This window comes from Parambassis ranga, chromosome 19 (genome assembly GCF_900634625.1).
Source record: "Parambassis ranga chromosome 19, fParRan2.1, whole genome shotgun sequence".
Classification (NCBI taxonomy): Eukaryota; Metazoa; Chordata; class Actinopteri; family Ambassidae; genus Parambassis; species Parambassis ranga.
In genome coordinates this window covers 19,368,657-19,392,887 of record NC_041039.1, presented here as the reverse complement: position 1 = coordinate 19,392,887, position 24,231 = coordinate 19,368,657, and the positions used below count along the sequence as shown (strand labels likewise).

At 43.4% G+C, this 24,231-nt stretch overlaps 1 protein-coding gene across 4 annotated transcripts; it reads left to right on the top strand.

Annotated features, from left to right (window-relative positions):
* Positions 1-1,773: 1,773 nt before the first annotated feature.
* prickle1a (prickle homolog 1a) lies at positions 1,774-24,081 on the top strand. 4 transcript variants are annotated; one of them, XM_028432047.1, is made up of 9 exons: positions 12,871-13,089; positions 14,473-14,474; positions 17,740-17,949; positions 19,428-19,541; positions 20,405-20,542; positions 21,019-21,222; positions 21,366-21,552; positions 21,629-22,498; positions 22,626-23,482. In XM_028432047.1, exons 3-9 carry the CDS (start codon positions 17,761-17,763, stop codon positions 23,480-23,482), a joined length of 2,559 nt encoding a protein of 852 aa, XP_028287848.1. In that variant the 5' UTR covers positions 12,871-13,089; positions 14,473-14,474; positions 17,740-17,760. The 4 variants fall into 4 exon arrangements, with proteins under 4 accessions (XP_028287846.1, XP_028287848.1, XP_028287847.1 ...); XM_028432045.1 differs by lacking the exons at positions 12,871-13,089; positions 14,473-14,474 and adding an exon at positions 1,774-2,057; XM_028432046.1 differs by lacking the exon at positions 14,473-14,474.
* The last annotated feature ends 150 nt before the right edge of the window (positions 24,082-24,231 follow it).

Here is a 24,231-nt window from a genome sequence, read left to right as displayed (position 1 = left end):
GCAACATGGAAAGTAAAAGCTCCAGTTTCAGCTTATATAGTAATCTTCTTAAAGCGGAATTAACCATTTTACTCATTCATTCACTGCTGCTGTCATATACATCACAGTAAATACAATGTACAATACAGCAGGATTACACCTGATGCTCAGCATCAGCGAGAACACATACATGCCACATCCAGTGAGATATGGTGGAAAGTATGCTGAGCATCTTTATAGTTGTTTTTTTTTTTTTTACAAGCCTGCCATAAATATCTTATTAGATAAGAGAGCGAGACAAGATAAGTGATGGAGAGTGGCTTCAACATTCAGGTTGATCCAGTCCATCAGTCTGGATCCCTGACAGACACAGCCCTGTTGGTCTAAGACTGATTTCTACTCAAATGTATTGCTGTACTTATTTTTAGTGAGGTTTTGAAATATCACACAAGAAAATATAGACCAGAAATAGATACAGATATCCCTAAATAGATTCTTAAAATGAGTTCTGATGCTAAAATGAGACACAACAGAGGAGAGCATTTCAAGGGTTGTCTGATGCCATATGTGAAGCAGCAGTTATGTGATGCCTCATTTAGCTTGAATCATATAAACTATCTATCTGCATATAAGAAGTGAGTGAGTGCTGTTACAAGGTAGTTCCTCGTCCATCTGGTACATATGTGATCTGGCACAGTGCTCCAGAGGCTGTGTAGACTCACTAAACCTGTTCTTACTTAAGCTGCACTCACACAGTCAGGTCTGTGAGATGGTCACTGGGTCGTAACCCGGGTCAGCCCAAGAAGCAGCATCTGACACAGAGAGAGAGAGAGAGAGAGAGAGACCCAAAAAGGTCAAAGGCCGCATTATTAAACTAACACATTCTGTCACATTTATGTTTCTTGGTTTAGATGATCTGAAGTCATGTTTATGAGAGCGGGCAGAATTACAAATGCTTTTTAAGATCCTGATTTCAGATAGGACAAGTGATCCACATTTGGTTGAACTGTTTGGGGGTGCAGTGTCACTCTTAATGTCCTGGAGAAGTCTTATCTGGGTCACAGCAGGTCATGGCTCCTTCTAAAGAGCACAACTCTTAAAAAAAAAGGTTTAATTTATAGCTAATGTCTATGAAAGTGAATGAAATACACAGAACCACCAGTACAGCCTGCGTGGCTTAACACTAACCTGAATCTATCACTCCTGTATGACGGTTGTGCACTGATTTCTGGGTGGTGGCTGTTCTCTTCGTGTCTTTCATCGTCCCACAGCATTTTGTTTGACTGAATAAACGGCCGGGCAATAGCCTCTTTTCAGTGCTTGCATATACACTTACCTTTCATGCCTCACTGCGAGTGGGAGTAATGTTACAGAGTCTGTGTGGGGGAACATAAAGCACATTGTGAACATTTCATATTGGTGGCAAGAGGGACAAATAGGTTTGGAGAATAAAGATCATGTTTCTACAGTGGTGAGAAATAGTTGAGGTTAATAGGAGGATGTCTGTGCACCTCAGCTCTTTGTTAGTCGTTGAACTGATAAGAATAGGTCCTTTTCAGTGGAAAAAAAGATTACAAAGTTTTAAAAGGTTTTACAAAGACTAAAGTTTAACTGTAGGCAAATCATACCAAAGTACTCTTTAAAGTCTCCACTGCTGCATCAAGAGTTAAACTCTCAGGAGCATTTGTCCACTGTGGAGGAGAGACTAGTCCGTTTCTCCGGGATTGGTGGGGGCTGCTTGTTTAAGCCAATAGGCAGGAAGCAGCGCTAATGTCATTTCACTGTGACCGCCGAGTGGAGCACCATAGCGCACCGTGCGCCGCTGAAATGACTGAGTGTGGTGACAGTGGGTGAAGTCAGACCAGGCTCCCTCAGCTCTCCTTTTCCCACTGCAGCCAGTGTCTGGGGTTTAAGCTTATCGCCTCGCACAGCTCCGGGTTCAAGCTTTGCGGCACAGCTTTGTGCACCGACTCCGGACTTTGCATCTAATGCCAATGAGACCCATCGAGAATCGCTTTCCTCACTTCAGGAATACTGGTTGTGGATACTCGGTGTACTGTGACTGAACTCTTGTAGAGGTGAGTTTCTGTGGGTCTTAAACTAAGGAGTGCTAGTTTTTACACAGTTTAATGTCTGTGTGCGTCTGCTCAGGCTCGTTTTGTTGAAGTTTGTAGCCATGTATCTGCTGAATTATGCAATGATAAAGAAAAGGTGGAGACGTTTACTTCAATGTTTGGGTTTTAATGAGAGAAACACGGGCAGTCATTTTAGTTCTATACCGTAAAACACTAACTCTGTAGAAACCTTATGCTACTTGTGTCCAAGTAAGGTTCTACTTCTGGTTTTAGTTACTATGACGCATACTTTGCGCTTTTACGCATAACATCTCCAAACAGACACGCTCGGCTCTGCCTGTGCTTTCAGCAGAGAAACCTCATTTCTCTGACGCTGAAAAAACTTCGTCAGGACCGTCGGACGTGTGGAAGTGTTGAGTTCCTGGGGGCCTCCAGATGTATGGACTCAGCTGTCGCCTGTCATTTTGGTGACAACTGGTCGGCGCTCCATGACCGCTGCCTGTCCGCCACTGCAGGCTCCGTAGCTGTCAAAGATTGTTGTTGAGTGAGAGAGAATGTGGTAGCACACACCGACCACATACGTTACCCCTCTACAATTCCAGCCGTGATGAATAAGGTGAGAAGGACTGGAAGTGAACCGGCTGCAAAAAGTAAACATTCTTAGAAGTCTTCTAGGATTTACTGTTCAAATGTTGTATTAAGTGGATCCATCTGGAATAATACTTTTCATAACAACAATTTGTTTGGAGAATATTCATCAGAGTGGATAAGGGTGTTCCGTCCTGTAGGCTGGGCTGAGGTGTACATTCTTTCATTTTCAGCTTCCCTGTAAGCAGTTTGAGTCAATTCATCTCTCTCACAGAATCTAACATGCCATGAAGTGTTTCCTTCAGAGAACAATGACACGCCCTCAACATTTCCATCCTCAGCTGTTAAAGAACGTGTTAAACCTACAAGACACAGGAGAGCGCTTGCTGTTTATATTTAACCAAGGCTGTCTAAAATAATATTTTGTTCTCATTGGACCACTGTAAATATCACCATAAGCCATTAAATCCTGTGCAGGCCTTCTCGGAGGGCTGACAGTAGACTTGGCTCGGTGAAAGTGCAACAGCGCAGAGTCGAACTGGCCTGAAATCTGTCACTATGACCACAGCTGATGAAAACAGAGCTTGATGACTGCAAGACGTTCAAGACAGACACAGCATTTATTTGGACACAGGTTGTGGAAGTGATTTGAGGTGTTGCAGGGCAGTTCATTTAAATAAATGGTTTTATGCTCAGGAACACTTTGACAGTACAAAGAGGGGAGACACACTGCACGGCTCTGCGTAGTGTCAACAGTGCTAGTTTAAAGTTCCCAGGTCAGAATTATTATTAATTAATTATTAATAATTATTATAACTATTTTCAAACATGGTCACGCCCATGCAGGATTACGGCTCTTTAAAATGCCTTTTGTTCTCTCAGAACACTGGCCAGGAGAGACAAAGATCATACAAAGTTTGAGAGAAAGTGAGGGAGACACAGGGAGAAGAGAGCACAGAACCAAGGTGGTGGTGTCACCTAGTGGCCACATTACAGGTTGACAGGTTTCCCTGCCTTGGAGTTCAGGCCAAATGCCAAATAGGTTCACGCACTCAACTATATTTGAAGGTTTCCCCCTTGCACAATAATGTATCATTGTTAAAACAGCCTGAGAGCATGAAGGCCTCCATCCAAGAGTCAGAGTCTGCTGCAAGATCTATGTTGTCACATATAATTGCAAATCACTGATTTACACATATTTGATTTGTAAATGTTGTTTGATGTGCTGCATAGCCACTGAAGTTTGTGTCTCATACTTCACAGCTGCAGACATGTTTAGATGATCTGGTTGTGATGTGCTGAGCTTACACTTTCAATGATCTCATGCAGGTGAGAATTCTCCCAGAATATTAATGTTATTTATGGACATAGTGATTTACAAGTGGTGTTTCTGGAGTGTTCTCCACACATCACACTCTGTTTGTTCACGTCTCATTTCCAAAGCCTTGTGCGTTAAGAAAAAAATGAGAGGAATAAAACATTTGGCCTTATCTTTCCTTTTTTTGGATGCTGCTATGGAAACTCACACTTTTTGGCCAACTTGATGTTTATGTGCACTGGCTTAATAAATGTGGATTATTTTGATGCTTTATTTTAATTCCAAGCAGATCCAGAAAGGCCCGGTTTGTGTATGAGCTCCTCATGGTGCAGGTTTCTGCACTGAGTGCAGAGCAAGAGGGATGCAGTTGGAAACGAATCACAGACATAAACAGTGGGGCATGACTTGTGTGTGTGTGTTTTTGTCTGAGATGGACATAGTGTTCACCTATATGTGTGTGTAGGTGTTGGAGAGTGTGTATGTGTGTGTGTGGCAGACACCCAGCCAGTGTGAATGAGCAGAATGTAAGTCACAGTGTATATGTTTCTCTCTGTTGATTTAAAAGCCCAGTACCAGTGAAATGTACACAGAGGCCTGTTTGTGCAAAGCTAGAATGAATCACCCTCGCGTCCCTGTAAATCGCCTTCAAGCCAAACACTCTGGCAGCCTTTTATCCCCAGACGTGGTCCAGCTCACCGCAGTGCAGGGCTAAAAGCAGAGCAGGACAGGGCCGTGTGTTGTGAGGAGCTGTCAGAGGAGGCCAGTCTTTCATGGCTCTGGATGGAGAGATGTGGCACGGAGTCGAGTTGCCATAGACAAACTCCAGAGAGCAGAGTCTGTCGACTGTAAACTGTTTGTGGTAGGTTGGCAGGAGACTGGATAAAATATGGCTTGTTTAAACGCCGGTGGTCCCTGAATATGTGGTCATTGGGTCGGACTGGATGGATGGTGGCTTGGATGGTCAAATTTAGGTCACTTTGCAGTTGTAGAAAGTGGGACAAGCATTGTGCATGCTGCTTTCTGTCTGTCTGTATTATAACTTTGTGCTTGCCGTGCGGTAAAGTTCCCCCCGCTGTAACTTTCAAACAGCATCATGTATGAGAGTCAGTGGGATGCGCCTGAAGCGGTGGCACACATTGGATCCACATGCTAAGCATTATTCTAAAGTGATTATAGGTAGTTAGGGATTTAGCGCTTCCAGGCACAACTCTGTTTATTAGGAGCTGCAGGATGATGTTAGAGGAAAACGGGTTTGGCTCACACACTACAGTTTAATTCCCCGGCAGATCTCTGGTAACCACACAGCATAATTGTGGGAGCAACCATCAGACCACCACTATGATGAAAGTCATACTCGGTGCACATGTTTCATTATCACTGCCTTGTATAGGCTCGATGCTCAACCCTGCACTGTATTATAATAACCAGCGCTACGAGGCTGGTGATTATCAATGTGTCTGTCTTTGATAAAAGGGGAAAAACAGATGTAGAGATAGCAGAATGTCAGCAGCCTTTAGTGATGCAGAGTTTGGAAAATTCATCTGACCCAGCCTGACACAGACTGAGAGGCCTGCAGGAGGGCTTGTTTTCTCTCTGTCCTCACTTCTGTAGGGATCCATCCAAGCAATTGTAGCATCACAAGGCCGTGGACCAAAAGAAAACATATTACCCTGAGATAGTCATTAAAAAGCCCAGCTCATTTCCCCAGCACACAACAGGGGATTCAGTTAAAGCTTTCCGGACCCCTGGCTGGAAATATGCAAAACACACACACACACACACACACTCCAGCCCCCCTTCTCTCTCCTCTTCCTGTGGCTCTCGTTCCTCCTGTTGGCATTGTCACAAGGGTGGAGTCAGTGAGCATGGATGATATGGAAAAGGTCACTGGGGTTTAGAAATGGACCCTGCAGGGGCAAATAGATTTTTTCTGGACTTACAACAGTGGTATTTCCTTAGATTTTTTTTTAGAAAGACTGTGGGGACAGAAGCTGGATGCTGGGTGACTGCCAGAATGTTTTAGGTCAGTAAACTCCTGTCATATTTTGCATGAATCAGTTTTGGAAACACAAATGCACAGAGATTGGCCATATTCCCACAATGATTATTATAAGTCATTCAAGTATGTCCTGAAATAGTATATCATAAGAAGATTATGAGGAACACAAAGCAGTAAATCAACACATTAACTCCTACTGGCTCTCTCAGGGAACGATTTAAAGAGGTGTTTCTTCTTCTTTGTTTTTCAGAGGAGGGAGTTTTTCATGTGAGCAGATTTAAAAGTAATTCCTTAATAGGATTTTCATCCAAGAATAGAGGATGCTCTGTACGGCTTTACATCCATATTGGAACATTACACTGCCTTTGACTTATCTATCACCCATTTACACGGTAGCATGGAAAAAGTATGAAACCTGCAGCCATCTTCTGCATAGTGATGCACTGTATTATACAGTGTATCTAAGAGAGGTTTGTTTTACCGGCAGACAGCAGTAGCACAGCAGTAATACTCTGAAGATAGGAAGTTCACCCAACATAAAATATGATTAATAAGATTTTTGCCCAAGATAGGAGATGAGTTATGCAGCTCTCATTTCATGCATATGCGTTTCAGCTCTGTGAGTGATTATGCAGAAAGTTTAAAGTCGATAACGTTTGTGGTATTTCTGTTTCGGATAATTGCAAATTGCAAGTCAGCACTGTTTGAGAGTCCACAGTGGTGATGGCTGTCATCCAGGAATGTGCATCATCCAACACCACCCACCCCATTCACCTGATTTTTTTCCCCCCCTTCCTCATGTTGGGAAAGAGGCTCAGTGGTCCCCATTTTGACAGTGATGGTGACGTCATCACTGCCGTGGACACGCAGACAAAGAAAGGGGGCTGTGTGGTCCACAACCTTTGTTTGGTTTATTTTTCTCTACTAAACATCGTGTTCAATGCTGTTTTCATCTCATGTATTCTCGCCTCCTCCCTCCACTTACTGTGAGGCTGACAGCTCTTATAAAGTTTACACTCACAGGATTTATGCTTTGTATTTGTTACCTTGTAATCTCTTCGAATCTATTCATCCAGTGGAAATGTATTATCATCAGTTAGAAACAGTCATACATCACGGTGAAAGTAGGTGCTGCTGGATTACATACAGATGGTTTAATATTGACAAAGGCCGTCTGAGGACGTGTCCTGTGCAGCGGCAGCCTGAGGCCCACTGTGGGCCTACTCACTGAGACACAGAAACAGTTCGTTTGGTCACAACAACCAGACGGCAGTTCCTAGTGAGAGGCCAGTTCAAAGAGCCAGGCTTTTGTTTGCTGAGCTCACACTGTCTTCCTGTTAGGGGCTGGGCTCCTAAAGAAAACAAGAGCAGTGGCTCAGCAGATGTGTACATCTGTGTGTCCTGACACACACTTGGGGTGCTTGTTGAATATTTTTTTTAATCTTTAAAAGAAAAGGCACCTGAGATATAATAGTGTATGTCCACTCTGTCACATGTTCTGTGGCTGTAAATGGTTTGGTGTCATTAGTGACCTCAGTATTAGCAGCTCCAAGAATAACACACTGATACTGACAGAAACAGACACATTACATGCTGGGGTTCTAAGAATAAGCCCTGCCCTGGGGGACTGGTATCCGTAATTACAGGGGTGATAACACAACCAGTTGTGTCCCTTTTTCCATTCTGCACAGGCATTGTGCCAACACATGCACACACACACACATAGATCCTATATGCACTCATGTCTGGTCTGTGTATCTGACAAACTGATTGAACCTTACTATATATACACAGTGTTTACAGACTCATCATTCATCACCAATTTAAAACAGACATGAACTGAAAGTTTTACTTTTTTCGGCGTCAGAAGTTCAGCAAGATGACATCACTAAACCTCACATACTGCTGTCTCCATTCATCTTAGTCCATGCTTTCCTTGGGGTCATCCATGTCTTCTTTAGATACGACAGATATGACATTACATTAAGTAAAAGAGCAGCAAAGTATACTGTTCCGAGCTTGATTAATTACAACAACAATATTCATGTATCTTGACTGAGATCGTCGGACAGGTGGCTGACAAAAATAACAATTTTAGGCGCCATGTTTGTTATTCCTTTTTGCAATTTTCTGCCCCATTTACAACATATATTCTCATTGTGCAGACTGAAAAAACATCTGGACAGAGGCAATAATGTTTTTGTACATACTCCAACCCTCAGATTATATACAGCTACTGTAAAAGGCGAAGAGGAGAGAAAGGAGATCTGTATGAGGGATGAGGTACATATAGGACGTCCACACACACACACAGCCAACCAGCCGGCAGAGCTCTCTTCAGACTGGACTGAATGTCCAGGTGGACATTTTTTTTGATCTTTATATTTTAATGTGAGTCACATGAGGAGGTGAAAGGGTCAACAACATCAGAGCAACAGGGAGCCTTACAGGGGCGATCGTTGGGCCTCTCCTCTGCTCTTTCTGCTGTTTTACTGCCACCTTAATGACTTAAATTGTGTCTAATTAAGCAGAGCTGGAAAGAAGCATCCCTGCTCGCAGTTGTCAGAGTTCCCTCTGTGCTGTGGCAGTGGAGCATGTGTTTAATTAGAACGCTCTAGAAAGACTGTAACAGAGCGTTTCTTCAGGAATGTTAATCATTAGTGGGATCCTGACTGAGCAGCTCTTAACTGTTTCAGAGTATTGTTGGATTCCACGGTTTGCCTTTTGAAGCCATGCGGCTCAGCAAAATGCTTCCACGTGTGGAAATTGTCAACCTTTTCTTCCTTCTTTTTTTTTTTTTTTTTTTTAAACATGCATCATCTCCCATCAGAGCGACCTCCTTGTAGCACTCATACATTTGAGTATTACTGTATTTGTTATGGTGGTCTCTCATTCATGTGACCATTTAAGCCCAGGGGCTGGAAACACACAGGAAGTAGCTGTGTTGTCATATGAAGACTATACTGTTGGACTTTGGGGAAAGTTGAGAAGGAAAGCTCCAGATGTGTGATGTGTGAGGTTTAAGTCGTGTGTGAGGTGGACTCTTTGGAAGTATGAGGTCATGAGCTTAAAATGTAGTGAAGTTCACAAGTGTTGAACCTGGGCATCTATAGTGCTGTTTAATTGAAGCCTTTACAATACAGGAAAAGTATTAAAGCTTCAGAGAAAACAGAGACTCATCAGCTGGAAGGTTCAGTTCAAAGTGTTAAGTATGTCTTTTTTGATTTCAGCTTGTCCATGGAGACCACACATGACAGGCTTTGCCCTTTGCTGATCCACAGCTTTTGTTAGTGCAAGTGTGTAGTGTAAGAGCAGCCCATTCATCCTCCGCCAACATTGTGTGTAGACAGCCACAGGCTTTTGTTGAGTTATAGCATCCTCAAATAAAGGGGCTTCCTCTCTTTAACAGCCCCAGGAGCTCTGTCGCTCCACTTCCCTTTGTCCCCAATGAGGTCCGGCTTTTACAACTAGGTGAGAGGGTGTCAAATCAAGGGTGAAATATGACCTGGCCCGATCATACGTCTCTGCAATGTTTGGCTAAGTTGTTATACAGTAGTGTGTGCATGAGATAAAGTAAAGACACAACCAGGCTTTGTTCAGGGAAACTGGACATTTGTGTTGCATTACATCATACATGACACCACAGGGTTGCAGCAAATTAAATAAATAAGAAGTTGCTTCCATAAAACTAGAAACATTCAAACTTACATCATCTATTTAACAAGTATTATGTTATTGGTTTTGTACAATAGCATTACATACTGTAATCTAATAATCAAACACAGACAGCCTTGTTAGAGGCTTAAACTTAAACAGTTTGTTAGAGAGAAAATTAGATTTTCAGTCAAAGTTTAAAAGTTCACATGTAACAATATCTCTTTACCAATTTAGTCCAATAAATATCAGATTTGTTATGTTTCCATTTAGATTTTCCTACTCAGTGCGCTCAAGAAACACATGATCTTTAGAGGTCAAGTGTCAAGTGAGTGGATATTTCTCTTCATTTTTTACAAATGTCTCTTGTCAGAAACTAAGCTTAGATCTAAGCTTTGCCCTCAGCTGCCTCCAATGTGTCAGAATGAAACAGTAAAAAGGGGTTATGTGAGGGTTATAGGGCTAACAAGCCCACAGTCTGACCTGAGTTTGTCAGCGCCAATCTAGCTAAGTCAATATCAATGCGCTGACTGCTCCACCAGTTGACCTTTTCCTCCTTCTTTCAAGGCGTAAAAAGGATTGTTGTTACAGTAGGGTGATAGGCTTTTATTGGCCTTTATAACTGAAGCTTTTGTTGGGCCTGTGTCCTGCTAATACCCGTTGGCAAGTCATTTAAACCTTCAGAATGCCTACTTTTTAGAAGGTAGCTCACACACCAGTGAGAACTCCTCACGACAATGGTCCTCAATGACTGTAAGTCACAGACTGACCTTCCCTTTGCCCTCTTTGGTGCTTCAGTTTATGACGAGTCTTAGGTTTAAAAATTGACTCATTTAAATAAATGACATTGGGCTTTGTGTCTTACATTACATGTGTACTGTGAGATGTAGCACTGAGCTTTGACTGAATTCTTTGTTTTATGGGTCCCCTTCTTCAAGGACGTGTTTGGACCAGAGAAGAATGCGGCTTTATCGTTGGGCGTTGGTTCTGATGATGATCATCCCTGTCCTGTCATTGTCAGGGCCTGCTGGTCATGGACTACCTTGCCGCTAGCACAGGGCGTTTTTTTCTAACCTCCTCCTCCTCCTCCTTCTTTTACAGTGGTGAGAAGGTACAGACCAGGTGTGAGATGCTGTTCAGGTCGTTGTGGCTATGACAGGGGAATGGGCCGTAAAGCCCTAGGGCCATAGATTTATGGGTCATCTGGTGCTCTCTGAGGTCAAAGGTCAGGGCTGCATGACTTGTCCAACTTTATATTATTCAACTAACCGAGGTGAACCTTGAACTGTGCAACCTGCTACTCCTAACTTTAGGGTGAGACTAAAGATAATCCACAGATGCCTTTAAATAGTCCACAACATAATTACTGTCAAATAAACACATTTAACCTTTGACAATGGAAACTCGCTGGAAGGTTTCCAGGTTGTATTATATTTCTACATGTTCAGGAACTCATGAACAATGCTGTCTAACGTTGTTGTTGTTGCTGCTCTGCAGCCTTTGTCCTGATTACGTAGCTAACCATTTGCATTTCATGAATCCTGTCTTTGGGTGGAGGGGGGGGGGGCACATTGTGTTGTGGCTGCCCTCAAAGACTTGCTAATGGAGCTGGGTGCTGAGTCTTTTGGACCAGCACAAAGGGCCCTGAAGTCTGCAGTGAAAGGGGTGCCTCTCCTCACTGGCCTTGGCTGCTACAATGGCTTTGTCCACACACCCACTCACCTCCACAGTGCTTCTACAGGGACCCATTTTCATCCATCATTTCTGTTTCAGATAAAAGTTTACTTTCCAAAGGCAATAACTGCAAATGTAAGCTGCAATTTTATCATTTAGATGACAGTCACCGGTCACCGCCTACACTGTCATAATTCAGCACATAATGTGAATGCAGTACATGTGGGTGTGTAAGACTAGAATTGAGTTTTTGGCCTTCACTATCCTGTGATCTGATTAAAGACAGAAAGCAGACTTTGCACCAAACTAACAGAACTTTCAATAGAAGTGTCCTAACTTCAAAAAGTTAAATATTAGTATTATAAATGGAGAAATGAAGATACAAGTACAGACCTCTTAAAAACTCACAGAATTAGCTCCTGGCGTCATATCCACCAAATTAAACAGCTGCTAAAATGTTTACAAAGAAAGCAATTCTAGCTGTTTAAAAGATTCATGGTTTTCTAGTAAAATGTTCTACTGCTTTGTTTTACAGTCTTAAAGTAAAGAGAGTACACACAGAGTTCTAATTGTCTGCTGCGACACAGTTTTGTCTACGAGACATGCGTCCTTCTAGGCGAAAGTAACACTTCGCAGCCAAACAAAAGGACGCAAAAGGTGCAACAGTCCAGAATTTAACCTGAACCTGGCCACTTTGTTTTCTGAGGCAACAGGAAGAGAATCAAGTTCTGACATTCCTGCAGAGGTGAAGGAGAGGCAGAGGTCATCAGTTTCACTGGTTGGGCAGATATGTAAATTAGGCTTTTACAGAACCCGCCGATAATTCCAGTTCTTGTACTTCTTATAGTAAAGTATAGTGAATGCCTTGGCTCCTCGTATTAGGTTTAATGCATTCATTTAATCATATGCAACTTCAGCTCATATTCACCAAGAACAGTAGTGGTCGGTTTATTAAGGCTCGATTGAAACAAATGGTTTTTACATACCTACCTGAAGCATCACTCTGACAGATTTCAGCTCATAACCACAGCCTTGTTATTGAAGTCATTTACTTGTGCATCTAAAATGCCTGTGATTCACATATTACACATAGACTCGCAGCTTTCTATCACTCTGTGACACTTCAGTGTAACAGAAAAAAAAGACACACACTACCAGATAAACTAAAACTAAAACTGTGTCATTCACCACCGGCCCCACAACTCTGGACTGCTGATAGGGAAGGAGAAAGAAGAATGTCATGTGAAAGCTGTTGTGGATGTAGGGCAGTTAGTGTGGTAAAATGAGCTCTGCCATCACTGATGTGCTACTTAAAAGCACAGTTCCTGTGAGCTCTGCCGGTGGTTCTCATTTGGGAGCATGTGTTTGAAGTCTGAGGGGAGGGTCACTGAAGGAGAAACGCCTTGGTCTGCCATACACTGCCGTGACTGGCTGTTCGGAGGTTAATGGGCTGGGTTGGGAGAAGGAGGAGGAGGAGGAGGAATGGTGGCTGAGAGAGAGACAAGGGTGGGTTGACCATCTGGTGGAGCTCCTTCATGTACACGCACACACCTCTCTCAAACACTCTGTCTCATGTCCTCAGACATCTCCCTGACTTTTTGCAGTCTTAGCTTTGATATGGGCTGTTCCTGTGCTGACAGCTCTGGGAGAGAAGGCTGACTGCTGCGATCCTGGATTTAGAGCTCAGAGGATCTTACATAGATATGGAGCAGAGAGGCTGGAGAAGAATCTAGGGCTGGATATAGAGGGTGATCGGATCCTTTTTTTTCCTGCTTGTCTCAGGAGAGTTGACCTACGCTGAGGTAAGACTCCCAAGGAAAAGACTGATGCTGTGAAGTGGTAGTGAGGAGAAAAACAACTTTAAGAAGAGATGTTGAAGCTTTGCACCATAACTCATCCTGAAATATCTTCTGGAGATTAGTCAAGCTACTAATGCAGATTTGTAATGTAAAGCATGTGCATGAAGTCTGCTTTCAGACATTTTCTTCCCAATAAGGTGACGTGAAGGGTGATTTTAGGTCTCTAAATTTGCTGTTGTGTGTCAGCACTGTGAGTGTGTGTTTATGTGTTGAGTCAGTCTGGTCAGCTCATGCAGGTGGTCCCAGTAGTGTAGATTTCTCTGTGGGGACGTCACTTCCATCCATTTGGTCTTAGAAAACACTCTACGAAAGGAGGCCTCAATAAGAAGACCAAACTTCAGCCCTGTATAGCACCTCAGTGCTGATTAAAATGAGCATCTGTCTGCTGCTTTTGTAGCAGCAGCATTTCAACTGTGGCATTTCCAAGGTGACCAGATTTTGTGCTACAAAAGATTACATTGCTGGGAGAACCGTTTTTTTAAATATGTCAAACTGATTTAAGTAAGCTGGAACTTTGAACAATAATTGATGTTTTTCTCTCCAACTTGAGCCTGTACGGCATTGCTGAGCAAGCCAAGTTAAACATGTTGGGCCGGTCCAAACTGACTGAGAGCACTGTGTTGGGTTGTCTGAATGTCCATCTTCCACTTCCTAGAGGAATATAGACAGTAATTCAGACCAGAAGCTGCTTATTTTTCCTGTGCACTTTCTCAAGGGCTGTTAATCCAAGGGACCACTGTCTGGATAGTTTTTTTTTTTTTTTTTTGGGGGGGGGGGGGGGGGGGGGGGGTCACTGTTGGCTATATTTATTGGTCAGTATGAGGTCCTGTGAGGGTATATATTTGAACGACAGGTCTTCCAAAATGGTGGATATAAATAAGTGCTTGTTTTATTCTTCAATGAATCACATTTGCAGACGATTATTTATAAAGCTGCCTTTAGCTGCCTGTATTATCAATACAAGTTTCATTCTTGCCTTCTTATACAACACAAGCCTTTTCTTTCATTCTAAATAACTTGTGGGATGTTCATAATCCAAATTAGGGATGTGTCTTGGCTTAAACTTCCTCTTCTTTGTAGAACAACACATTAACATTTTCATACATGTCAGCCCCCAGTCTGATGGCTCCCCCACCAGCCCTCTAGCCCTCCGTGGGCAGATCAGTCAGATATGCAGGCTTGCAGCTTCCAAAGCCATGTTAACAAGCACCTTTACAAAAGATCGAGGGGCTGTTAAACATTCAGGACTGCAGGGGTCTGGCTAGTGTGGGAGGAGGGCACAGTGAGGTGTGTGTGTGGTGGTGGTGGTGGGAGGGTGGGGGTTAGAAGTGAGAAGGGGGAAGTTTAAAAACCAATCTTACAAACTACAGGTCCCTTGTTTGGAGAAAAACTTTACAAGCCAGCACAAATGATGACTCGGTAAGTTGCCAAGCCAGTTAGTGGTTCTGTCAGTTAGAATGTAAAGGAAGTGTTCTGGGCAGAGTCAGAGGAAATGAACTGCAAGGCATCTAAAAGACACATTAGCATGGGAGCAGATGTGGCTGTATGAGAAAGAGGCTTTGCCCAACTTCGAGCACATCTTGTATTCCCTTTGACGCCTTGGCTTATGTTCAAGCCTGACATTCCTGTGAGTCAGGTTTGGCTGTGTGAGACATCCATGTAGATACTTGACATGTAGCAAACATCTTCCTAATAAATGTAGTGCATGAGTGATTCTGTGCCTGATAAAAAGTGAGGCTGTGAATTCAGTGTCTCCAGGCTCCTGACTGAACCTGTCTATAGTTAGCCATCTCCCACGTGAAATCCAAGCTGCTCTCAAACAAGGCCACATTTTTGCAGGTTATTTTGGTCTCATTTGCAAGTCAATAGATGCGAACAGAACAAGAGAGTGTCTTATTTCTCGCTCTGCTCTCATCTGAAGATAGGTTATCTGGGTTTGAGGACTTTAACTTTCATGTATCAGGAGATAATGCATCACATTTTCAGGAAAAAAAAGGTTTAAAAGGGAGATAAACAGACTCTTGATGGAACAGGCCTTCAGTGGAATCTTTCACAAAGGCATCATTGTTGAGGACATCAGAGGCATTTTAATGCGACATGTCATAAGCCAATCCGCCTGACCTGACACTCTGTGGTGCAATGCAGTTACAGATTCCCCCCCAAAAAGCACATGAATCCACTAGCACTATTATTCATTACACTCAACTCTGCTATGTGTCACATAAAGGTGAGTTAGCTGTGCCTTTAGTCTAAAAAAACCCAAAGAGGAAGGCTTGAGTCACAAAAAGGTGGGGCTTAACTTACAGAATTCACCACAAATTAGGAAAAACTGAACCAACAGAAAAGTCCTTTTCATTTCAGACTGCGTTTATTGCTGTGCATGTGTGAGCCTTGGTGGCCAATGTTAAGCCCTCTCCCTCCATTAAATTATTAGTCGTTTTAATTATATAGAATTCCACAAAATCTCAGTTCACTTCAGGAAACCACATATGTGGGATGATATAAAGGTAAAACAACCTACAAATTAGTTACACATGCTACCTTCCACCATTAGCACACCTGTACATGGAGGAGGAGGAACAATACCCAGCAGCAGAACACACCCTACTCTGTGCTGTCTGTAACCAGTGTCAGGGTCTCTTGTAATGCTATGACTGGACATGCCTCAGTGTTTATGCCAGTCATTGGTGGCTAGCTTGTCCTTCACAAAGATGAGTTGAATAGCCAGTAGACTGAGCAGCCATGTCTCCTGGTGCAGTTAGTCATCCACAGGAGGCCCCGGTGTGGCACCATCTTCTCTAAATGTAAAGTAATGAACAGCCGACTCTGGCAGGGTGTCTGTGTCAACCAGCTTAGCCTATAGCAGCCTGTGCCTATGTGGCATCCATGTGTGCATTCCTCACAGTGTATAGGACCAGCACACTCCCAGAAGCTGTCAGGCATGTACTGTATATCATTCTAGGAGAGAGAGCGCAGATTTTAAGGCCCTTTTACTGTCACGACTGTGTTCAAAGACTGCCCTCGAGTGGGTCTGGTTTTCTCAGCTGTCTCTCTGTGGCCCTCCGTGCCCTTGCAGAGCCATGGGGGTGGGTGTGGGGGGTGTTGGCTTATGCTAGATGCTGGCTGGGCTTCCATTTGATCTCAGCTAGAGCCCCTGGCCTGTGAGAAATGACCACAACTGGACACACATTCATCATCACAGTGTTTACTCGGCCCTTAAAACAACTTACCGCAGCACAGGAAACAAAGTTATAAAGCTTTTAGCAGTGATGGACTAAGCAACGTTAGATGGGTGAAGTAGTTGGATAGGAGTAGACGGATGTAGATTAAGGCAAATTGAATTTATAGAACTCATTTCCTTTTGTCACTCTGTTTGTCAAACTGTTGTTCAAAGCAACAATCAAGTAAAACTCCTGGATGAAAACAGCAGAGGAAATATTGCCGAAAGATTTGTTGTTGCCAATTTGCAGGATGATGACTTTAAAGTGTGAAATTGGAATAAAGAAATTAAGCTTTACTCATTTCAAATTTATTTTAAAAACTCCAAAAAGTCTGAGAAAAAATGTGATGTCATTTGTCTTGTCGTACACCGATGTCCTCAAAAGAGTATGAATTCATTAGTGACTGTGGTAACCACACACACAAAGGTCAGCATGGTTCCAGTCTTTGATGTTCCTGCTCTATTTTCTTCCTCTTGTTGCATTGTCAGTATCAGTCCACCTAGTTTGTCCACATCACCGTCCGTCCATCCCTCGCCAACCAGCTCCTTCACCTGTCTGCCATTGCTTTGGCTGTCTAAAAGATAAAAGGCTGATCAGACACTCACTGCAGCAGGTTGGAAAACAAACAGTCTAGAGGAAAAAAGGGGAGATGAAGGGAGAGAGCAGGCTTGTGGACATTCCCCATATGGTGGCCCTGTCTTAGGGCCAAGCCTGTGTTTATACAGACCTCAGGCTCAACTGATCAAGCTAGCATCAGATCTCATGTGGTGGCCCCTCTTGGGAGAGTATGACGTAGCAGCTCAGCAGGGTAAAATGATGACTCATGCTGGCCTTAACTCCACAGATGACGTTAAAAGATTTAACAGCCACTGTCTGGTTCTCTTTTTGCTTTTTGACTTGATGGCACCCTGCCCAATAGTGGGTCCACATATAAGCCATGTTAAATGTACTGTGTGTATTTGTGAATAGCTAACTGCTTGTTATTGTCGCCATAATGAGATCGGACGTCAGCTCACGAAGCTTTGGGGATTTCCTAATGGTCTTTACATCCTCAAAAGCCACATGAATAGGGCACATGTTTAACTGCCACCACAATAACAGTGAAAGGGTATAGTTCTCTTTATGGGTGTCTTTATGTAGTAGACTCATCACCAAAAGTGAACCCAAGAAAAGCTTGCTCAAATCCCACATCCCCCCTCATGAAAGACTGTGATGGTGTGATTCAGCGGGTGGTTAAAATTCAGCCTAGTGACAATAACATGAGAAAAGTGGATTAGATGGAGTGAGGTTAGCGTTATGCAGAGACTGGTTGTTAACAAACCTTTTGTTTACTTGATTTTTAATCCTCGTCTTCATTTCTTTTTCTGTGTAGTAAAAAAAAAAAAAGAGTCTGATGAGCCTAGCGAGTGCACCAGGGCCAGCGGCTGGCTTCCAGGCTGGAACGCGCCAGAGAGACTTTATGATGGAGCCAAAAGTCAGCAAGCTAACCTCTGGATTCCAGCGCAGCTCCACCTCTGATGACGACTCCGGCTGTGCGCTAGAGGAATATGCCTGGGTACCACCTGGCCTGAGACCTGAACAGGTAAGCAGAATATTGCTTACAAAAAATTCATGATGATGTTTGTATTTGGAAGGCCCTCTTTAACTATGCTTATCTATTGCATTGGATTAACAATCCTTTATTTCCATGATCACCACTGTGAATAAGGATCCCCCTGACAGTGAATAAAAACAGCCCTGACCTGATTCTAACTCCCTTATAGCCCATTTGCCTGGCCCAGATTAAAGCTATTCAGTGCACAACACACCAAGATTCTACAAAACGGCACCTATGGGACAGGCAACACAATTCATAAAACTTCTCTGGCTTTTTTGTTTGAGGCCTACTTGTCAGGCAGCCACTTACAAGCAGGATGTGTGTGCTTTTATTTACAAACTGCGGCATGGCACAATCTGCTTGTGATTATCAGAGATCTGTTAGGCTGAGGCCTCGGTGGGTCGGGTCCATGGCTGCTGGCAGAATTTGGGGAATCAAGGGGCCGTCTTTTAACAAGCTTTCTCCTCCACAAACACAAGCAGGGCTGTTAGTTGTGTCTGCAGGGCAACCAGTGTGATGTGGCACTTTTCCCATATCTGGATTTTTTTCCTCTTCTCTCCCTCTTTCATTCCTTCTCTTCATCGTTCTTTCCTTCTCCTCATTAATTTACACACATGGAAGCAATGAGTGGGTGATGGGCATGAGGAGATGGGTTTGCAGCAACAGAGAACCCCAAAGCATAAATGTGCATTGCCTTTTTGTTTTGGGGAAATGCATAGGTCAACTGTAATGCCCTTTACTGCAGCCATTTCCCTAAATGGGCCATGCATTATAGGTCATCATTACAGTGTATAAACACATAGGTCATAGTGGGTGATAGCTGACTGTTCCTCAGCCCTGAGGGAGGTGGATGAGGGGTAATAGCAGCATGAAGATGTGCATAATTTATGACGGGGGTTGATTGTCAGGGTAAATTGCTGTTTCCCCCCACCACATAGACACCCAAACCTGCAGGAAGTCCCCCAACACACAAGACCAGCACATCCCACCTCTTTATCTGGCTGACTGTAATAGCCCCTCCCTCATAAAGTTTAGGTTTCAGTGGCCAGCCCCAGGGGTCAGGGTGCCACTGTGACAGGCTGCTTTGTCCTGTCCCTATAGAGACAAACATATGACTGAAAAATACAACTGTTAAACTGATTTGACCTGCTGACCTGTATAGGTTTGTTTAAGACAGATTCATAAAGAAAACTACTTCTCCAGACAGAGCCAACATCAAAGTGTTAATGAATTAACATTTCCCTCCACACTCACTTTATTCATACATTTTTCACACCCAGGATGTGTGGTATTTATCATGGAAAAAACATTCAAATAGAGGGCTATTGTGTCAAAGATGATAATAATGTATTGCCATATTGCTGGTGTCCAGAAATATCAAATGTATAATTTAAAAAGTGGGATTTAAGCTCAGCTGTTTTCCAGTCATCAGAACCTCCCTAACACCTCCATGATTTCCTTAGGTTCAGTTGTACTTCTCCTGTCTACCTGAGGACAAGATCCCGTATGTCAACAGTCCAGGAGAGAAGTTCAGAATAAAACAGCTCCTCTACCAACTGCCGCCACATGATAACGAGGTGAGAATCATTTTGTGTGCATGTTTGTAAATGTGGGTATCATAAAATTCATCCCAGCAGGTCCTCTCATTTACACCACAGCTACAACAAAGATCCACGCTTCGCTCTGTTTGAGTAGCTGTATCTGCTGCTGCCCACTGTGGGATTACAGTGCTTAGGCCTCACCATCTCCATGCCATCCCACCAATCTGAGCGCTTGGCATTCACATTGACATCACACTGGGGGATTTTTGTTCCACAATCTTGTAGACATGTAGTCCGGTCACAATGTGACTTTTGACTTGATGATTTTATGATGTTTGCCGGGAGCCCCCACCAGCAGGATTCCTGTCATAGCAGTGGTTTTTACGAGGACTGCTCAGTGGGAGAGAGGGATGCTGTTTGAAAGGAGCTTTATGTGATGCCACCACCGCAGTGGCACCGCAGTCCGACTTGGCTGTCTCTCTTCCTTTGTTGCCCATCCTCTTGATTTCACTCTAAACACAGGGCTTGTTTGTGTAAACGTCTGCTTTCCCTCTTGTTAAGGCTTTGGAAAACATCAAAAAGGCCTGTTGTAAAAATGAGGTTCTCAATCAGGGTTTGTGGGTGGAGATATGTAGGGGGCTGTAGGAAGGGCAAGCTGGGGTCAAGAGTTGCTTTTGTTTGGCCTGCTCTGGTATGCACTCTGCCCTCTTTCATACTTAAGTTTATAACCTTTATTAGTGGCCGTGCAATGGCATCTTTCAGGGGTCACAATATGAAAAAGTCACTTTAACCACTTCAACACAATATTCCTCCCAGCTATTGTTTCTCTAAGACCTTTACAAACAATGAATCTCCTTTCTTGTTGTTGAGTTTCTATAACTTATCACTTCTTTTCCCAGGTTCGTTACTGCCAATCCCTCAGCGAAGAGGAGAAGAAGGAGCTGCATATGTTCAGTGTCCAGAGGAAGAAGGAAGCACTGGGGAGGGGCACAATAAAACTTCTTCCCCGCAATCTTCTGAACAGCATTTGTGAGCATGTAAGTCCCTGTCTCACAATAGATGTGTTTCCTAAAAGCTTTACTAGTTCGGCTAGGTTCAGCTTCCACATGGTGCGACACATTCGATTTTTTAGGAGAATTTCCTAAATCTGAAGGCTGTCAGACTGGTTTATAAATGTGGGCATACCTTAGTTGAGCCAGGATCCATTTGACTGTCTCCAGTCAGTTTCAGTTCACTGATCATAGAACAAACACCATAACTTAAGGTAAAACAAGTTCTTCAACTAATGGGTTCGGCTCCCAGCTTCAAACATTTTTTCAACCATCATTTTGTGTTTTGTGGGATTAGAATTAGCTCTCAAACTTTCCAAAATCTGACAGCAGATTATTGGTGCAAAGAGGTGACCATGACATGTGTCATTTACAAGTTGGAAGAGACTCTTAAGAGTGTTGGTCATATTAAATTATTTTGTAAGCCTTATGATGTCTGAATCAGTCATGTCTGTTTATTGCAGTGCGGGGAAAACATCAACGGTGGAGAAATGGCGGTGTTTGCCTCAAGAGCAAGCCCTGCACTGTGCTGGCACCCGGCATGCTTTGCCTGCTCCACATGTAATGAATTGCTAGTGGATTTAATCTACTTCTACCACGATGGAAAGATCCACTGCGGAAGGCACCACGCTGAACTACTCAAACCACGCTGCTCAGCGTGTGATGAGGTACAACCACAAGACTCAAATATTAACGAAAAACAATGTAACCAAGGAAAATTGGGTTACTCACAGTCTTGACTAATTCCAGTGAATATAAAGACTGACAGACAAAAGATGCAGTTTTGTCTCACTCAGTGTATATCTTACAGATTATCTTTGCTGATGAGTGCACAGAGGCAGAGGGGCGCCACTGGCACATGAAGCACTTTGCCTGTTTTGAATGTGAGACGATCCTTGGTGGCCAGCGCTATATCATGAAGGATGGCAAACCATACTGCTGTGGTTGCTTTGAGTCACTCTATGCAGAGTACTGCGAGGCCTGTGGGGAGCACATTGGTAAGACGGTTTTTGTGAGTCGAATACTTGTTGTGATTATATGTGTTTATTTACTTGAGCGTTTGCCCTTTTCCAGGTGTTGATCATGCACAGATGACATATGATGGACTCCACTGGCATGCCACCGAGAGCTGCTTTAGCTGTGCACAGTGTAAGAGCTCTCTACTGGGCTGCCCCTTTCTGCCATATCAGGGTCGTATTTACTGCTCCAAGGCCTGCAGTCTTGGGGAAGATGTGCATGCCTCCGACTCATCTGACTCTGCTTTTCAGTCAGCCCGCTCACGCGAGTCCCGCCGCAGTGTGCGCATGGGCAAAAGCAGCCGCTCAGCTGACCAATGCCGACAGTCGCTCCTCTTCTCACCTTCTGTCAATTATAAGTTCCCTGGCTTCAGTGGAAACACTGACGATAGCTTAACAAACAAGCTTGCCCACATGAACCTATCTGATGAGCATTTCTGGAGGAGGCGTGGTGAGGAAACTGAAGCACCTGAGGACCAGGAAGAGGAGTGGGCTGAGCATGAAGACTACATGACTCAGCTGCTTCTAAAGTTTGGGGAACATGGAGTCTTCCAGCAAGCTAATGACTCTAGACCCACAGATTTCTGGATTGCTGAAAAGGATGCCAAGTCAAAGCAAGAGTCTTCAAAAACATGCAATGGTGGTGGAGGAGGAAGGGGAAGTCTGGCCAGTAAGAAGTACCAGGCTGACATGTACTGGGCGCAGTCACAGGATGGTTTAGGGGACTCTGCCTATGGTAGCCATCCTGGCCCAGCAAGCAGTAGAAAAATCCAGGAGTTGGAGCTGGATCATGGGGCTGAAGGTGGATTTCAGGGAGAGGAGCCACAATGGTACACTGACTCTTTGGAGTGTATCACAGACGAATTCAAGAAAACAGATCAGAGCGTCCGAGACTCCATGGACTCACTTGCGCTCTCCAATATTACTGGTGAGTAGACAGAACATGATATATCTGACCTGACAAAATAATATTTATGTTTTGACAGTGGTTGTTTTGTGAAACAGGATCTTGAGTTCATGTGCAAACATTTTATACATTTTTCTCGACTTTTCAGGGGCCTCAGTAGATGGTGATAATAAAGATACATCTCTGGTATATTCTCTGCAACGCTTTCATGAACTTGAGACAGAAGACTGTGAGAAAACTAGTAATATGGGAACCCTCAACTCTTCTATGTTGCACAGAAGTGCAAATTCCCTGAAGAGTCTTGTGTCTGAGCAGGAAGAGGTAGAGAATGTTCCAGAGGAAGAAGAAGCACCGCTTGAGGAAAGACCCAAACCTCATGTCCCTGCCCTCAGAAGGACTCGTTCACAGTCTAGACCTCAGCAAGTCAAATTCTCTGATGATGTAGTGGACAATGGTCACTGTGGTGATCTCCCAGTGCGTCAGCCCCCTATGAGTGAACGGACTCGTCGGAGAGTGTATCATTTTGAGGAGCAAGGCCAGGAGCTTCAATCTGGTCGCCATCATCACCACCACAAGAGGCGTCGCAGTCGCAAGTCTCGCTCTGACAATGCTCTTAACCTTCTGCCCAAGGACAGGGGGCAAATGTGCTACAAAGTGGACCGCAGAGGGAATGGCTTTCATCCCAAGGGGCACCAAGCCTTTCATGGTCACCCAAATCCTGCTGCCATGTCAGACTATGGTCTGCAGGGTCCAGCTATGGGAAGGTTCTTAGGAATGTACGGTGATGATGACGATTGGTGTTCTACATGCTCTTCTTCCTCCTCTGACTCTGAAGAGGAAGGATTTTTCTTGGGTCAACCCATTCCACAGCCCAGGCCCTACAGACACTACTACACGGATGACTTGCCCAGCCCTGTAGCAGGCATGTCATCTCCTCCTTATGGCCAATGGACGAAGTCCAAAAAGAAAAAAGGCCATAAAGGGAAAAACTGTATAATTTCATAGACTTTCTTTTGTGCTTTTGTTATCGTTTTGCCACTCACCTCTGCTTCTTATGTTCTACTGTTCAAAATACAATAACGGCCTGCTTGCTAATTATGCCTAGCAGCGCTCAATTTACCAAGGTGTTTGACACAAGTCCATATTCTGATTATCCATAGGTGTATGCTTTTGTAGCATTACAAACTGCCTGTTAAGTATTTCAGAGTAACGCATATTTATAAAACACAATCTAAACTGTGTTTATTTAACAGTGCAGATATTAATGTATATATTGTAGAGTTTTAAAAAATGCTATTTTTGTACCCTTGACATGCTTCATACTAAAACAGCATTGGCATTAGCATCGGTACAGAGCTTTATTTTATGAGGGTGTCAGAAATTTAAGGACAAACCAACTGTGACCCAAGCTCTTCAGAACACGTTTTTTTTTCCAGGCTTGTGCAGTTCGAACATAAAAGCACTGTGTGTATTAAATTGCCTGGTTTAGCGATGTATTTATGGGTCATTGTAGTGTAAGCAAACCATTGTAATCTGTAAAAATGTACAAATTGGAATATAAGGCTAAGACAGATGATAATTGTAATAAAAAATATCTATCATGATTTGTGTTTCTTTCGTTTTACAGCTTAATGTATAGATATACTGTGGAGAAGAACGAGAGACATAATTTTTTTTTAAATCACCTTTTTATTTGTAAAATTTTGTTAATCTAAAAGATAGTATTCATAAGCATCTCAAAGTCAAGACAAACA

Bases quoted from the DNA above. Each gene is read 5' to 3' on its own strand.
- prickle1a (XM_028432048.1), top strand. From the start codon at position 17,761: ATGAGCCTAGCGAGTGCACCAGGGCCAGCGGCTGGCTTCCAGGCTGGA. The intron at 21,223-21,365 runs GTACAACCACAA...TATATCTTACAG, and splicing joins GCTGCTCAGCGTGTGATGAG to ATTATCTTTGCTGATGAGTG. The intron at 21,553-21,628 runs GTAAGACGGTTT...GCCCTTTTCCAG, and splicing joins GGCCTGTGGGGAGCACATTG to GTGTTGATCATGCACAGATG.